Here is a 16,453-nt window from a genome sequence, read left to right on the forward strand (position 1 = left end):
TGTCAGCACTTGTCCTTTTATATTGACTATCAGTTTGCTTTGGAGGAATGGAGTTTGTGATCAGAGGGTGGACCCATAGATTGAATTTGGCCTTGGGCTTGGTAGATACTTGAAACAAATAAATATTTAATGTCTTCTTTGGTGTTTGAGACTAAACAAACTGTATCTGAATGATGAGAAGCAAATTCAGTCACACAATGATTCATTTATCGCTTGTTTGAATTGGGCTGTACAAGGATGTGACTCTTGACTCATCCACACTATATTAAATATAAATTATTTAACTATTTTATTTATTTAATTGTCTAAGTAAAATTAGCTAGTGCACTGAACATGTTTTCACTATTTTTGGTCAAATTCTGTGTTTCTGCTGTTCTAATAATGGAATAGGGGTAACACTTTTCAATAATGATTCATTTGTTAACATTGGTTAACTACATTAGTTAACCTGAATTAAACCGAAATAGCATTTATTAATCTTAATGTTAATTTCAACATTATTAATACATTAAAATCAAAAGTTGTCTCTTAATATTATTTAATGTAACTGAACTAACATGAGCTAACGATAAGCAGTGTTTTTTTTATTAACTAATGTCAACAAAGATTAATAAACACTGTAACATATCTATTGCTCATTGTTAGTTAATTATTGTAAAGTGTTACCAGAATAGTTATCAGAATTAAATGTCAATGAGTCATATTCAATAAGATATATCTATATTCTGCATTTATTAAAAGAAATAATGAGAACAAAGGTATAGCTGCAATAAATAAGTATAGGGCCAAGCACACCAAAGCCATGACAAACATTTTATTGAGTATAGCATCCCTAATAATGATTTTAGGCAAGTGGGATTAATAAAATATTAAAACTCAAATCAATATTTTGTGTAGGCCTACAGTTATTTAATTATGTCATCCAGTATCGCGGACAAACGCAGCTGCCGCCATTTTTGCGACGATTGTCTTGTACACGGTAATGGATTATAAGATCACAAACAGCAGGTATGATTAAAAAACAGCTTAATCTCAAATCAATATCTCTTATCGCCATAATTATTTATGTACATGATCCCTTGCATAAGATTTGACCAATTAGTTGCGTTGGCATCAAATTAATATAGTCATCAAGGCATTGCTACAGTAACGCATCAAAACACCAACGCTGTTGCCTAGAGACATCTTCAAATTCACTCACTCGGCATGACTCTGAAGAAACTAAGGAGCCCAGGTTCACAACGATTTAACAAATGAAGGAAAATTTATATTTTTATACATTTTGGTCAGTATTTTTTAACCTCTTGGTGACACTGCCATTTTTTCTCAGGTAACGTTACGTTTGGGGCATGATTCAGATGATATGTAGGCCGCCTACCAAGTTGCTTCTCAATGCACCAAAGCGTTGATGAAATACAATGTTTTTTCATGGCAAACACAAAATGGCCATCAAGCACTATGGCTGACCCAGGAACACTGGGAATGACAAACTTGTCGTCCTGTGCTTCCGTGCTTCCGTGCTAACAAACTTTCCTGCCGTCAGAGCAGTTCAGGCTTGAAGTGCCACCTCCATTTTTTGTTTAATTGTGATTATTTTGATTAATTAATCAGCTAAAATGTAATTAAATCAATAGCGTCTTAAATCAATACTATGACATAATCCAAAGACATATAGGAACAGTACTTGATTCAATAGCCTTTCAGCAGAGTTGTGTACTTAGATCTTCATCCCGGCCCGTTTGACATGTTTGAGGGTTAGTTACTTACGACTGAAGATCTTTCTGGACGCAACAGCAAACATTTGGGAAGCATTTGAATGTGTATAAATATTTATCACTGTTTGCTTCATGTCAGAGTACTGCTCGTAAGTGAAAGATTAATTTAATCCAAGTAACGTTACCATATTAAAGTAAGTTAATACTTAATACAACAGACTATGTTAGTCAGGTACACTTTAATATAATGGGTATGTCTTAGTATCACATATCTGAAAAATTTATTTGATGTGTATTTTGCATAAAATGATTAATCGTGGATGGGTGTGCAAATATATGTGTAGGTCTCATTTCATGTTGTCTTTTAAAATGTAAATGTTAAAATAAAAGGATGAATGCAATGCATGTTCAGAGATGTCTTGTATTGGCTTAGATTTACAAAGTAGGCTTTTTACAGTCTAAATTCACTTCAGTTTCACTTTCAGGTTCCCAGTTTTGAGCTTCTGGGTTTCCTTCACAGTATTCATTGAGTGCATTGCATAGAGGTTTGATGGTAATTTGGTAACATTCATCCTGTTCCTGGAGATCTACCTTCCGCTTCAACACACCTGTCTTAAAGTATCAAATGTTATTCTGAATATCTTAGCTGGTTATCTGGTTCACGTGTGTTTGATTAGGGTTGGAACTGAACTTTTGCAGGAAGAAAGATCTCCAGGAACAGGATTAGTTATTACATTAGGTACCATGTACTAAATTGTAGGGTTATTTGCAACCTTTATCTATCAAGTTTACTGTTAATTTATCAATATACTATAATTCATTGTTAATTCGAGTTTGTTCAGGAAGTTTAAAATGAGAAGGTAACATTTATTTGTTAGTTCATGTTAGCTCAGGTCTATTAAATAATATGAACAGATGCAACTTTTGAATGTAATAATGTAGTAAATGTTGAAATTAACATAAGCTAATGCTAATAAGCATCTAGTTAGTAGTGAGAATTGGACCCTAAACTAAAGTGTTTCTGAAATTTATATTAACAAAGATTTATTGAATATTAATAAATGATGTGAAAGTATTTGCTGATGCTAACTAATGTTAAAGTGGCATGAATTGAGAAATCAAATGTTGACATATAAGAAGTCATTATACTGTAAAACATCCTGTGTTTCAGAACTCAAAACTTCCTTGTTAGTCCAAAAAACAGCTTCTATTGAATCCAAGCGGATAAAACAACTTGTTTCGGATTTTTTTTTTTCAAAGAATGTGTCAAAAAAAATACCCAATTTCTTGTAAATTATGTTTTCTGATATAAAAATCTTGCTAACATTATTAGTGGACCTCAGAGAACATTATAATTTTTTTTTTTTTAAATGCAGTTTATGATCCATCTAAAACAGAATCTTATTGTGAAGTGATACCAGTTTTCTTTTTCCGAATTACTTTTTTTGGGAGAAAAAATCCAGTATACTGTTTTGTTGCCATTTATTTTGCTTTATTATATAGTCATCATTCATTTCATAAGAAGGAAATATAAAGAATCACATTTTGCATTGCTAAAAAAGAAACAAAATGTTCAAAATGCCCAGAAAATGTCCCGAGAGATAATAGTTATAGAACAAAAAGCTGAATGGTGCAATCTTTCACCAAATTATAATTTTTTTTGCAATTTCATGGAATCACAATTGTAGCAGTAGAGCAGAAACTGAACAAGATCTTTTATCCAATGCTATTCTGGTTTTCACACATAATTGGAGTACATTTGCAGCTGTCTATGAAGATGTAGTCATGAAGGATCTCGCTGTCATCGGAACACTTCAGCTTCACTTTTTTAATGTGGGTTTTCGTCTCACGACAGCAAGAACAGCTGTGCTTCATGATGTTCGTTTCCATTGAATACCTATGCAGGTTTACAAGAAAACCCTCAGTCAGATTATTATTAAAAAAGATTATCCTAATCTATTTGCAAGTCTTGGATAATCAAAGCATATTTCATGTTTGGAGCTAAATGTTTGGCCTAATACTGCTCTAAGTTTACACTTGGAATTAACATGCATTCAGTATGAGTGTGTAAGTGTGAATTATATTTCACAGGTCAATGATCAGTTAGATGTGCATGTGCTCTCACATTGAAACGGTGTCACAGTTGCCACTGCAGGACGTCACTTCTATGGGTTGGACGGACTTGCAGCCATTTACAGTAACGTCTGTGGTGTTCTTCTTCACAACACAGTTCTTGAGGTCACCTGATATATTAGAGGTAATAGGAGATCATTAGAATATTACATATGTTTATCAGTTAAGCTGGACCTTATTCATGAAAAGAACAAATGTCTGTGTGAATCATTCATGAATTTATCTTAAAATGCTGTGTTATTGTCACGATCACCAGTGAGAGTGCCTCTAGATTACCATCAGAGGGTACTCCACCTCAGACACTCTAGCAAAGACTACATTACCCATAACCCACTGCCCCGACTATCAGCCATGATTGTAATCAGCTGTTGCTTGTTAGTTTCTGCCTATATAAACCTGGTTAATTCAGTCACTCTTTAGGTCTTGTTACTGCATTTCTGAGCCTTGTTCCATGGATCTTTGTTATTTCTGTTCCCTGGATATACTTGGTTTTGCCTTAGCCCTGGACATTGTCTTTGTTTGGACTGCTCATCTGTGTTTCGACCTTTGCCTGGGCTTTGTGTATGTCTGTGGATTAACCCATTAAACTACGTTTGGATCCTCGAGTCTCGGAGCAGTTATGTTACAGTTATACTGAATGTGACCGTTTACAATAAACACTAGTTCTGTTTGTGTTTCATGGATATTGACCATCAGGATATTTTGAACAAGGAAACAATTTCTTACATGTGTCGCAACATCCATCTGCATCGAGTCCCATTGTTCCCTGTTCAGACAAATAGAGCCTTGTTTAGATGTCAACGTGTCATGCTCATAGTCAAAGTAATAGTTCACTCAGAAATGTGCACATTGTCAAACCTGTTTGACTTTTTTCATTCTGCAAATATTTTGCAAATGTGTTTGTCTATACAAAGTAAATGGGGCCCAAAACATCCAAATATATTTTTGTGTTCCACAGATGAAAAAGTCATACAGGTTTGGAATGACATTAAGGGTGAGTGGATGATGACAGAAGTTTAATTTAAACTAATTCACTCTTTTTGAGGTAAATTATTTATAAAATTTAAAAAAGACATACTTTAGCTTTAAAGGGTTAGTTCACCCAAAAACGAAAATTCTGTCATTTACTCACCCTCATGAATCATGTCGTTCCAAAACCAGTTTTTAATGATATCTGAGAAATTCCTGTCCCTCTATTGACAACTACAAAACTACCACTTTGGCGCATCAAAAGGTTTTTAAAGAGATCGTAAAACTAATCCATATGAATTGAGTGGTCAGGTTAAAAATTTCTGATGGGACTCGATCGCTTTATATGATGAACAGATTGAATTTAGACTTTTTATTCACATATAAACATTCATCAACGCACACATCAGTTGTGGTAAACAGAAACTCAAGCATGTTCGCTTGACGTGCGAGAACCAATGAGGTTCATTCGTGTGTTACGCAGCACGTTTGAGCTTCATCAAGAACCAATGAGGTTCATTCTAATGTGTTACGCAGCACGTTTGAGCTTCCTCAAGAACCAATGAAGTTCATTCTCATGTGTTACGCAGCACGTTTGAGCTTTCTCAAGAACCAATGAGGTTCATTCTCGTGTTACGCAGCACGTTTGAGCTTCCTCAAGAACCAATGAGGTTCATTCTCGTGTTACGCAGCACGTTTGAGCTTTCTCAAGAACCAATGAGGTTCATTCTCGTGTTACGCAGCACGTTTGAGCTTTCTCAAGAACCAATGAGGTTCATTCTCGTGTTACGCAGCACGTTTGAGCTTCCTCAAGAACCAATGAAGTTCATTCTAATGTGTTACGCAGCACGTTTGAGCTTTCTCAAGAACCAATGAGGTTCATTCTCGTGTTACGCAGCACGTTTGAGCTTCCTCAAGAACCAATGAGGTTCATTCTCGTGTTACGCAGCACGTTTGAGCTTTCTCAAGAACCAATGAGGTTCATTCTCATGTGTTACGCAGCACGTTTGAGCTTCCTCAAGAACCAAGGAGGTTCATTCTCGTGTTACGCAGCACGTTTGAGCTTCCTCAAGAACCAATTAGGTTCATTCTCGTGTTACGCAGCACGTTTGAGCTTCCTCAAGAATCAATGAGGTTCATTCTCGTGTTACGCAGCACGTTTGAGCTTCCTCAAGAACCAATTAGGTTCATTCTCGTGTTACGCAGCACATTTGAGCTTCATCAAGAACCAATGAGGTTCATTCTAATGTGTTACGCAGTACGTTTGAGCTTCATCAAGAACCAATGAGGTTCATTCTCATGTTACGCAGCACGTTTGAGCTTCATCAAGAACCAATGAGGTTCATTCTCATGTTACGCAGCACGTTTGAGCTTCATCAAGAACCAATGAGGTTCATTCTCATGTGTTACGCAGCACGTTTGAGCTTCATCAAGAACCAATGAGGTTCATTCTCATGTTACGCAGCACGTTTGAGCTTCATCAAGAACCAATGAGGTTCATTCTCATGTGTTACGCAGCACGTTTGAGCTTCCTCAAGAACCAATGAGGTTCATTCTAATGTGTTACGCAGCACGTTTGAGCTTCCTCAAGAACCAATGAGGTTCATTCTAATGTGTTACGCAGCACGTTTGAGCTTCATCAAGAACCAATGAGGTTCATTCTCATGTTACGCAGCACGTTTGAGCTTCATCAAGAACCAATGAGGTTCATTCTCATGTGTTAAGCAGCACGTTTGAGCTTCATCAAGAACCAATGAGGTTCATTCTCATGTTACGCAGCACGTTTGAGCTTCATCAAGAACCAATGAGGTTCATTCTCATGTGTTACGCAGCACGTTTGAGCTTCATCAAGAACCAAGGAGGTTCATTCTAATGTGTTACGCAGCACGTTTGAGCTTCCTCAAGAACCAATGAGGTTCATTCTCATGTGTTACGCAGCACGTTTGAGCTTCCTCAAGAACCAATGAGGTTCATTCTCATGTGTTACGCAGCACGTTTGAGCTTCATCAAGAACCAATGAGGTTCATTCTAATGTGTTACGCAGCACGTTTGAGCTTCCTCAAGAACCAATGAGGTTCATTCTCATGTGTTACGCAGCACGTTTGAGCTTCCTCAAGAACCAATGAGGTTCATTCTCATGTGTTACGCAGCACGTTTGAGCTTCATCAAGAACCAATGAGGTTCATTCTCATGTGTTACGCAGCACGTTTGAGCTTCCTCAAGAACCAATGAGGTTCATTCTAATGTGTTACGCAGCACGTTTGAGCTTCATCAAGAACCAATGAGGTTCATTCTCATGTGTTACGCAGCACGTTTGAGCTTCCTCAAGAACCAATGAGGTTCATTCTAATGTGTTACGCAGCACGTTTGAGCTTCATCAAGAACCAATGAGGTTCATTCTCATGTGTTACGCAGCACGTTTGAGCTTCCTCAAGAACCAATGAGGTTCATTCTAATGTGTTACGCAGCACGTTTGAGCTTCCTCAAGAACCAATGAGGTTCATTCTCATGTGTTACGCAGCACGTTTGAGCTTCCTCAAGAACCAATGAGGTTCATTCTCATGTGTTACGCAGCACGTTTGAGCTTCATCAAGAACCAATGAGGTTCATTCTCATGTGTTACGCAGCACGTTTGAGCTTCCTCAAGAACCAATGAGGTTCATTCTAATGTGTTACGCAGCACGTTTGAGCTTCATCAAGAACCAATGAGGTTCATTCTAATGTGTTACGCAGCACGTTTGAGCTTCCTCAAGAACCAATGAGGTTCATTCTCATGTGTTACGCAGCACGTTTGAGCTTCCTCAAGAACCAATGAGGTTCATTCTCATGTGTTACGCAGCACGTTTGAGCTTCCTCAAGAACCAATGAGGTTCATTCTCATGTGTTACGCAGCACGTTTGAGCTTCCTCAAGAACCAATGAGGTTCATTCTCATGTGTTACGCAGCACGTTTGAGCTTCATCAAGAACCAATGAGGTTCATTCTCATGTGTTACGCAGCACGTTTGAGCTTCCTCAAGAACCAATGAGGTTCATTCTAATGTGTTACGCAGCACGTTTGAGCTTCATCAAGAACCAATGAGGTTCATTCTCGTGTTACGCAGCACGTTTGAGCTTCCTCAAGAACCAATGAGGTTCATTCTCGTGTTACGCAGCACGTTTGAGCTTCCTCAAGAACCAATTAGGTTCATTCTCGTGTTACGCAGCACGTTTGAGCTTCATCAAGAACCAATGAGGTTCATTCTCATGTTACGCAGCACGTTTGAGCTTCATCAAGAACCAATTAGGTTCATTCTCGTGTTACGCAGCACGTTTGAGCTTCCTCAAGAACCAAGGAGGTTCATTCTCGTGTTACGCAGCACGTTTGAGCTTCATGAAGAACCAATGAGGTTCCTTCTCGTGTTACGCAGCACGTTTGAGCTTCATGAAGAACCAATGAGGTTCATTCTCGTGTTACGCAGCACGTTTGAGCTTCATCAAGAACCAATTAGGTTCATTCTCGCGCGTCTGGTTGAGCTTCTGTGTATGTTCACTGATCAATATTTATATGTGGATAAAGGTCTAAATTAAATCTGTTCATCATATAAAGTGTCAAGTCAAAATTTGGACTAAACCACTCAATTCATATGGATTAGTTTTATAATATCTCTTTATGAACTTTTTGAAGCATCAAAGTGGTAGTTGTGTAGCTGTGAATAGAGGGACAGAAATCTCTCAGATTTCATTTAAAAAAAAATATTTTGTGTTTTGAAGATGAACGAAAGTCTTACGGGTTTGGAACGACATGAGGGTGAGTAAACAATGACAATTTTTTTTTTCATTTTTGTGTGAACTATCCCTTAAGTGTTAAAAGGTAGCAACAGCCACACAAAATACAAACAACAAATGCATCAAATGTTGCTTAAGATATTGAACCCACGGGCACACAGTCATCTTCATCGATGACAGGGCAGCTTGGCATGGTCTTCTCTATCATGAACGTGCCATTGACTTGATGACATGTCACACTTTCACATTGGTAGTCGATGCTCTCTCCATCCTACAAAAAAAATAAAAAAGATAGGCTACATTAGGATAAAAAAATAGAGCAGATCTTTTGTCTAGTGAACTGAAAGTGTAAAGGAAAGTTTGATATGTACCTTGAGAGTATGAGTGGTGTTGTCTGGCGCAGTATAAATACAGGCATTTTGATTGCATGTTCCACAGCACTCTCCATCTTGTTCCACCTGCTCATAGCCCTTGGAGTACAAAAACACTTTAATAGTTCATATATTCTTCTTAAGAAGTTTCAAATCAATTGTTTGATAAAATGATGGTTCACAAGCAAAACTTTAAATTATTACCTCAGGGCAAGGTGAACAGATTTTAGAAACACACATGACGCTGTGTAGTTGAGTCCTTGGGTCTTTATCCATTTGACAGTCACATTCAACACAAGGCTCAGGGGTGATTTTAGCTCCAGGCTAGAAAGAAGAGATTTCAGAGAGTCAGAAAAGTGGAAAATATTATCACTATTTCCTTTTGCTTTATTTTAAATACCAAGATTTTCCCAAATTTACTTTATTAATGTGAACTTGTGAACTCACCTGGTACTCAGTGTTATTGTACACACAGACGTCTTTAGGCACTGGAAATCAGAGCAATCCATTTTAAAAGTCATTAAATTACTGTGATAATAATGTACGCCAATTTCATTGTTTTATGAAAAATAAAAAAGGGTGGTCATTCCTGTTATGCAGTACATTTCCATGTCTTCATATGAATTGATAAAATATTAATCTCACCATTTGTAAGGTTAGAAATTATATTATTTAGCATTATCAGTTAAGTGAACAATTACATAAAAATTACACTACTACTTTGAGCTGATGTCATCATTATTGCCATGTCCTTTTAGCGTGAAGAACTGGCCATTTATCTCATATTCCAGGATTTTCTTTAGATTGTATTATTGTGGATATTTAAAACATGGACTCGAAAGTTGCTGCTTAACTGGAATGACTCACAAGTCCGTTTTTGTATGACAGCAAAATTAGTAATTATGTTTAAGATTTTAAACCACAGAAATGTATCTGAGACTTACCACAGGGTGGACAGCAACTGCCTTCAGTTTTATTTGCTGCTAACTCAAATCCCACATCACATTTCTTCTGAAGACACACCTCGAGATCACACACTAAATGGGTTGAGGTGAAATGGGGAGTCCTTTTAAATGATTTTTGCATGCATTTATGTACGGATAGTTCAAATGTAGACTGTGTGTGCTATAAGTAGGATGTATTTTTAGTGAATTATTTTTAGTAAGTCGTGCAAATTCATTATCTAGGTTGTAATGATGCACCATCAAATTCGTTTAATCTTGACTCACCACAGGTTAGGCAGCAGTTTTCAATGATTAATTTTTGTTCTGATCCACAGGGCTTTTGAATCGGACAGCTGACGGGCACAGTTGTAATACCAAAGGTCTCACTGGAGCATGTGTATTCAGAACAGCCCATGGTCCATGTCTCCCCAGGCTACAGAAGAAAAAGCAAGTAGATGATGGTTAGGAATCGTGGTGATTTTGCCAGGCAAATGCATAGTGAAATTGACTTTCTTGAATATGTTTCAAAATATCTTGTTTTGTCTAGACATACCATTCTAGGTAATCCATCAGGGCCAATACAATCTACATGGAGGGAATAAAAACCAAATTAATGAAAATAAGACACAAAGGTGGATTCATCTAAAAAACAGAGAAAGTAAATAAGCAACATGTCTTACCGCAGTAAGCCGTACAGTTATCTACCGTTGAACTAACTTGATATGTGTTATCAGGGCAGAAACAACCTTCCATAAATGTTTGAAGACACTCCTTGCTTTGACATTCTTTCTCCACATATAAATCATTGTACCTAGTGGTGAGTTAATAGAAGCACATCAGACATGAAGTATTGTGATTCCAGCACTTGTTAAGGACTGTTGTTTTGTGGATATGGAGTATTGTAGAGTGAGATTACCTTGTGCTGCAGGTTTTTTCTATTTTAGGCCCACAACCCTGGTAGACTTTGTGACTGGGACACTTGTATTCTGTCATAGAAAACAATGGCGATCAAGTTTCAGGGTTTTAATCTCAAGGACAAAATGTAGAAGATAACCAGGAAGATAACCAGCTTAAAGTACAATGAAAATGCAGTAAAATGGTTAGGTTCATTCTACTTACCACACAGTTTTTTGAGTTCATCTGATGTTCTCCAGTCCACACAGATACCCTCCTTGCCACATTGCTGAGCATACGCTTCCAGACTGATACAAGCAGATTTTTTCCCCACGTGGCACACATCAAATTTGCATGACTCATAATAACTTTCATAAGGAATGACCCCGTGGCATTTCACAAACATACTGCGAAGAGACAAATTTCGATTTCAGGTATCTTAAAGGGACAGTTCACCCAAAAAAGGAAGATTCTACCATTTCTATTCCAAACCTGTATGACTTTCTTTCTAAGTCAAACAGGTTTAGAACAACCTTAGGGTTGTTGACAGTTTTAATTTTTATGTGGAAAATACTTTGTTCTAATCAGTGTTACTAAATGATTGAACTAAGTGGCTTTTCCTTACTCGCCCTTGATGAGTTCACAAGTCTCCGGGTAGCAGGGGGGTTGAGGTGGAGGTGTAGGTGGAGATTTAGGGATTTTGCATCCAGGTGGGACCATCCAAAGCTGTGCCATGCTCTCACACGATTGATCGATTTTTCCATCAGGACGTCTACAGTCATTTGAACGGTTGTTGTCGCAAACCCCTGAAAATTTAAATTTAAATTATACTAAATCTGGATTTAGAGAGGAAGTAATTATGGAACAATTTAAAATAAATGTATTTTTATTTATTAATTAAAGTTTGGTTACAGTTATGGAAAATCTCATTTATTTGTTGCACTTGTAAACATGAAATGAAACTGACACATATTATTATTAAATTTAAGTTTTATTTGTTGCAACAAGAGATCTCTTATCTGTACTCACCACACTGTCCCTCTGTATTGCCATTAAAATAGGAGAATGGGAGATTGATCTGAAAGCCTTGATGATTGACCAAAATTTCAACTTTGATTTCAGTGATGTTCACAACTACTGCCATGCCAGAGGAGGTGATGAAGAATTGGTCATTCTTGTAAGTTAGTTGTTTCTCTTCATCATTAACATAGACCTATGTGAAACAAGATCTTACTAAGTTATGACGAAACATTTTCTCTAGAGTACGGTGTTATTTTGCAATGTGTCATGATTTGATGTGTAATTTTGTGTACTTTTGTTTTCAATTAATTTGTATTTTGGAGCCTGTGAATGTTTTGCTGTAGACCTAAGACTTACCTGGACCTCTGTAGTGTTGCTTGTCAGCTTGATTTTATAGGATTTGTAGTTCACAATCAAATACTCTGGGCAGGCGAGATTATCTTTAACATCACAATAATAGTTTTTAACATGGACACTGATATTGTATCTTGGGATAATTTCTTGGAACAAAACATATGTGCAGTTTCCTTGGAAATCATAGTATGTTCCATCAAAAGTTTTGTAATGTGGGTCACCCCAGCCACTGCATCGACCTGTCAAACCAAGGTACACCAAATGTAAACATAAGGCAATGGCTTGGACAATTATTATTATTTTTATATTAAGGAAATGTACTTAATATAAATATTTAATATTAATGAAATGTCCATGAGCAAGACTTAAACTTACATTCACACTCATACTTGGAGCAGCATCCATTGTTATAAGGCACCTTCTTAGCTTTAATTCCATTAGAACATTTAGGTATGACATTATCAGATTTGTCACACTTCAAAGGTACCGATGATGAGACACTGCCATTTTTGCATGTTTTGTTTTTGCAGTCTTCAATCCAGGATTCCATATGCTAAAGGACACAATCAGATTGATAAAGAGATTCATTAAAAAAAAAATGTTTCAGGTATTCTTTCCTTTTATTACCAGTTAATACAGTCATCTAACAGTAATACAGAATGTAATTAATTTAGTGTTGTATTACAACAGATATTATCATATCAAATAACCATTACAGGTTATTATGTTATTGTTCGTCTTGAAAAAATACATGCAGAAATTTTGTAGAAATTGTATGTGTTACTGCTTAAGTGTTTGTCTACTGTACTCTTATTAAATTACCTTTCTGTTGATATTTGTACAGTCTTGTGGAGGTGGAGGTGGATGAGTTGGGCATGGCTGAGACGTTTTCACAATATGACAAGAGGAGTTGCAGTAGGCAAAGTAGCACCAACCCGCTTTATCCGTTTGATTATAGATTGTTGATCCTATAATTATAATAAAAGGATTTGTGAGGAAGGTAAACAGAAAGAGATTTTTAACAGAAGTGGAACCTGAATGTAATGTAGGGTCAAGGTAATGTACACATGTACAAGGATTAAACTAAATGAAATATTTGAACGTTTGTTGTTAAAGTAGCACTTACCGTTTGAATATGTTCTATTTAAATATGTGCAACAGTCCACAGTTTGGGGCGATGTGATGTTTTTGGTGGTAGGATTTGGCTCTGTATGCACAGTGAACTTCGTTGTGGTAGTGAAGGTACTTGTAGATTTCGTTGTTGATGTGGGTGTTCTTGTGCCAGTTGTTGTACTAGTTGTAGATGATGTTTTTGTTGACGTAGGTGTCATAGTTACAGTTATTGGTGTTGTAGTAAATGTGATTGTGGATGGTTTTTCTGTTGATGTAGGAGGTGCTGTAACAGTTGTAGTTGGTGTTTCTGTTGAAGTAGGTGTTGATGTTCCAGTAGTGGATGTGGATGTCTCTGTTGATGTAGATGTTGACCAGATGATGGGTGTTGTTGTACCAGTAGTTGTACTAGTTGTAGATGGTGTTGATGTAGGTGGTGTTTCTGTTGGCAATGTTCCAGTAGATGGTGTAGTAGTGGATGTGATTGTGGATGGTGTTTCTGTTGATGTAGGTGTTATTGTAACAGTTGTAGGTGGTGTTTCTGTTGAAGTAGGTGTTGATGTTCCAGTAGTGGATGTAGTTGTGGATGTCTCTGTTGATGTAGATGTTGACCAGATGATGGGTGTTGTTGTACCCGTAGTTGTACTAGTTGTAGATGGTGTTTCTGTTGATGTAGGTGGTGGTTCTGTTGACGTAGGAGTCGATGTTCCAGTAATTGGTGTAGTAGTAAATGTGATTGTGGATGGTGATTCTGTTGATGTAGGTGTTATTGTAACAGTTGTAGGTGGTGTTTCTGTTGAAGTAGGTGTTGATGTTCCAGTAGTGGATGTGGATGTCTCTGTTGATGTAGATGTTGACCAGATGATGGGTGTTGTTGTACCAGTAGTTGTACTAGTTGTAGATGGTGTTGATGTAGGTGGTGTTTCTGTTGGCAATGTTCCAGTAGATGGTGTTGTAGTGGATGTGATTGTGGATGGTGTTTCTGTTGATGTAGGTGTTATTGTAACAGTTGTAGGTGGTGTTTCTGTTGAAGTAGGTGTTGATGTTCCAGTAGTGGATGTAGTTGTGGATGTCTCTGTTGATGTAGATGTTGACCAGATGATGGGTGTTGTTGTACCAGTAGTTGTACTAGTTGTAGATGGTGTTTCTGTTGATGTAGGTGGTGGTTCTGTTGACGTAGGAGTCGATGTTCCAGTAATTGGTGTAGTAGTAAATGTGATTGTGGATGGTGATTCTGTTGATGTAGGTGTTATTGTAACAGTTGTAGATGGTGTTTCTGTTGAACTAGGTATCGATGTTCCAGTAGTTGGTGTAGTAGTAGATGTGATTGTGGATGTCTCTGTTGATGTAGATGTTGTTGTTGTAACCATAGTTGTAGGTGTTGATGTTACAGTAGTTGTTGAGGTAGTGGATGTCGGTGTACTTGGGGATGGTGTTGAAGAAACGCATATCTCTATACAACAATCTACACGTATTTCATAATTATAACAAAGTGGTGGCAAGCCATCTGTATTTTCTTCATTTGAACATGACAGTCCAAATGATGTATTGCAATACACAGTTTGTCCCAAACTTTCCAGGGACTTTAGGGGATAATTTACTGCCCTACATTCAATCTCTCTGGGGTTCTGACAGGTAATCTTTCTTGATTTCCACAATGCATCGATGGATTCAGTTTCGAATCCTTCTGGCTCTGTACTGGGTGTGTTGCCATCAACCCAATCTGACCATTTGCAACTACTAACACTTTCACTACAGATGGGAGGTGTTGTTGTACCAGTAGTTGTACTAGTTGTAGATGGTGTTTCTGTTGATGTAGGCAGTGTTTCTGTTGAAGTAGGTGTTGATGTTTCAGTAGTGGATGTGGTTGTGGATGTCTCTGTTGATGTAGATGTTGACCAGATGATGGTTGTTGTTGTACCAGTAGTTGTACTAGTTGTAGGTGGTGTTTCTGTTGATGTAGGTGGTGGTTCTGTTGACGTAGGAGTCGATGTTCCAGTAATTGGTGTAGTAGTAAATGTGATTGTGGATGGTGATTCTGTTGATGTAGGTGTTATTGTAACAGTTGTAGGTGGTGTTTCTGTTGAAGTAGGTGTTGATGTTCCAGTAGTGGATGTAGTTGTGGATGTCTCTGTTGATGTAGATGTTGACCAGATGATGGGTGTTGTTGTACCCGTAGTTGTACTAGTTGTAGATGGTGTTTCTGTTGATGTAGGTGGTGGTTCTGTTGACGTAGGAGTCGATGTTCCAGTAATTGGTGTAGTAGTAAATGTGATTGTGGATGGTGATTCTGTTGATGTAGGTGTTATTGTAACAGTTGTAGTTGGTGTTTCTGTTGAAGTAGGTGTTGATGTTCCAGTAGTGGATGTGGTTGTGAATGTCTCTGTTGATGTAGATGGTGTTTCTGTTGAAGTAGGTATCAATGTTCCAGTAGTTGGTGTAGTAGTAGATGTGATTGTGGATGTCTCTGTTGATGTAGATGTTGTTGTTGTAACCATAGTTGTAGGTGTTGATGTTACAGTAGTTGTTGAGGTAGTGGATGTCGGTGTACTTGGGGATGGTGTTGAAGAAACGCATGTCTCTATACAACAATCTACACGTATTTCATAATTATAACAAAGTGGTGGCAAGCCATCTGCATTTTCTTCATTTGAACATGACAGTCCAAATGATGTATTGCAATACACAGTTTGTCCCAAACTTTCCAGGGACTTTAGGGGATAATTTACTGCCCTACATTCAATCTCTCTGGGGTTCTGACAGGTAATCTTTCCTGATTTCCACAATGCATCGATGGATTCAGTTTCGAATCCTTCTGGCTCTGTACTGGGTGTGTTGCCATCAACCCAATCTGACCATTTGCAACTACTAACACTTTCACTACAGATGGGAGGTGTTGTTGTACCAGTAGTTGTACTAGTTGTAGATGGTGTTTCTGTTGATGTAGGCGGTGTTTCTGTTGAAGTAGGTGTTGATGTTCCAGTAGTGGATGTGGTTGTGGATGTCTCTGTTGATGTAGATGTTGACCAGATGATGGTTGTTGTTGTACCAGTAGTTGTACTAGTTGTAGATGGTGTTTCTGTTGATGTAGGTGGTGGTTCTGTTGACGTAGGAGTCGATGTTCCAGTAATTGGTGTAGTAGTAAATGTGATTGTGGATGGTGATTCTGTTGATGTA

The 16,453-nt window shown here is 37.6% G+C and overlaps 1 protein-coding gene across 1 annotated transcript in view; it reads right to left on the bottom strand.

Annotated features, from left to right (window-relative positions):
* Nucleotides 1-3,180: 3,180 nt before the first annotated feature.
* The window catches only part of LOC130073691 (mucin-2-like), a 29,355-nt gene continuing 16,082 nt past the window's right edge, over nucleotides 3,181-16,453 (bottom strand). Inside the window, exons 29-48 of the mRNA XM_056239250.1 lie at nucleotides 14,565-16,367; nucleotides 13,293-14,435; nucleotides 12,989-13,200; nucleotides 12,542-12,719; nucleotides 12,170-12,405; nucleotides 11,822-12,005; nucleotides 11,418-11,598; nucleotides 11,018-11,199; nucleotides 10,815-10,884; nucleotides 10,579-10,709; nucleotides 10,452-10,483; nucleotides 10,184-10,331; nucleotides 9,899-9,991; nucleotides 9,402-9,442; nucleotides 9,159-9,278; nucleotides 8,955-9,053; nucleotides 8,735-8,854; nucleotides 4,575-4,614; nucleotides 3,841-3,958; nucleotides 3,181-3,612 (exon numbers count right to left, since the gene is read on the bottom strand). Coding sequence (XP_056095225.1) covers nucleotides 3,432-3,612; nucleotides 3,841-3,958; nucleotides 4,575-4,614; nucleotides 8,735-8,854; nucleotides 8,955-9,053; nucleotides 9,159-9,278; nucleotides 9,402-9,442; nucleotides 9,899-9,991; nucleotides 10,184-10,331; nucleotides 10,452-10,483; nucleotides 10,579-10,709; nucleotides 10,815-10,884; nucleotides 11,018-11,199; nucleotides 11,418-11,598; nucleotides 11,822-12,005; nucleotides 12,170-12,405; nucleotides 12,542-12,719; nucleotides 12,989-13,200; nucleotides 13,293-14,435; nucleotides 14,565-16,367 — 5,312 coding nt within the window. The 3' untranslated portion in view covers nucleotides 3,181-3,431. The remainder of the gene's footprint in view (nucleotides 3,613-3,840; nucleotides 3,959-4,574; nucleotides 4,615-8,734; nucleotides 8,855-8,954; nucleotides 9,054-9,158; nucleotides 9,279-9,401; nucleotides 9,443-9,898; nucleotides 9,992-10,183; nucleotides 10,332-10,451; nucleotides 10,484-10,578; nucleotides 10,710-10,814; nucleotides 10,885-11,017; nucleotides 11,200-11,417; nucleotides 11,599-11,821; nucleotides 12,006-12,169; nucleotides 12,406-12,541; nucleotides 12,720-12,988; nucleotides 13,201-13,292; nucleotides 14,436-14,564; nucleotides 16,368-16,453) is intronic.

The sequence above is a fragment of the Rhinichthys klamathensis genome, unplaced genomic scaffold (genome assembly GCF_029890125.1).
Source record: "Rhinichthys klamathensis goyatoka isolate OS25496 unplaced genomic scaffold, OSU_Roscu_1.1 h1tg000557l_1, whole genome shotgun sequence".
NCBI classification, from domain to species: domain Eukaryota; kingdom Metazoa; phylum Chordata; class Actinopteri; order Cypriniformes; family Leuciscidae; genus Rhinichthys; species Rhinichthys klamathensis.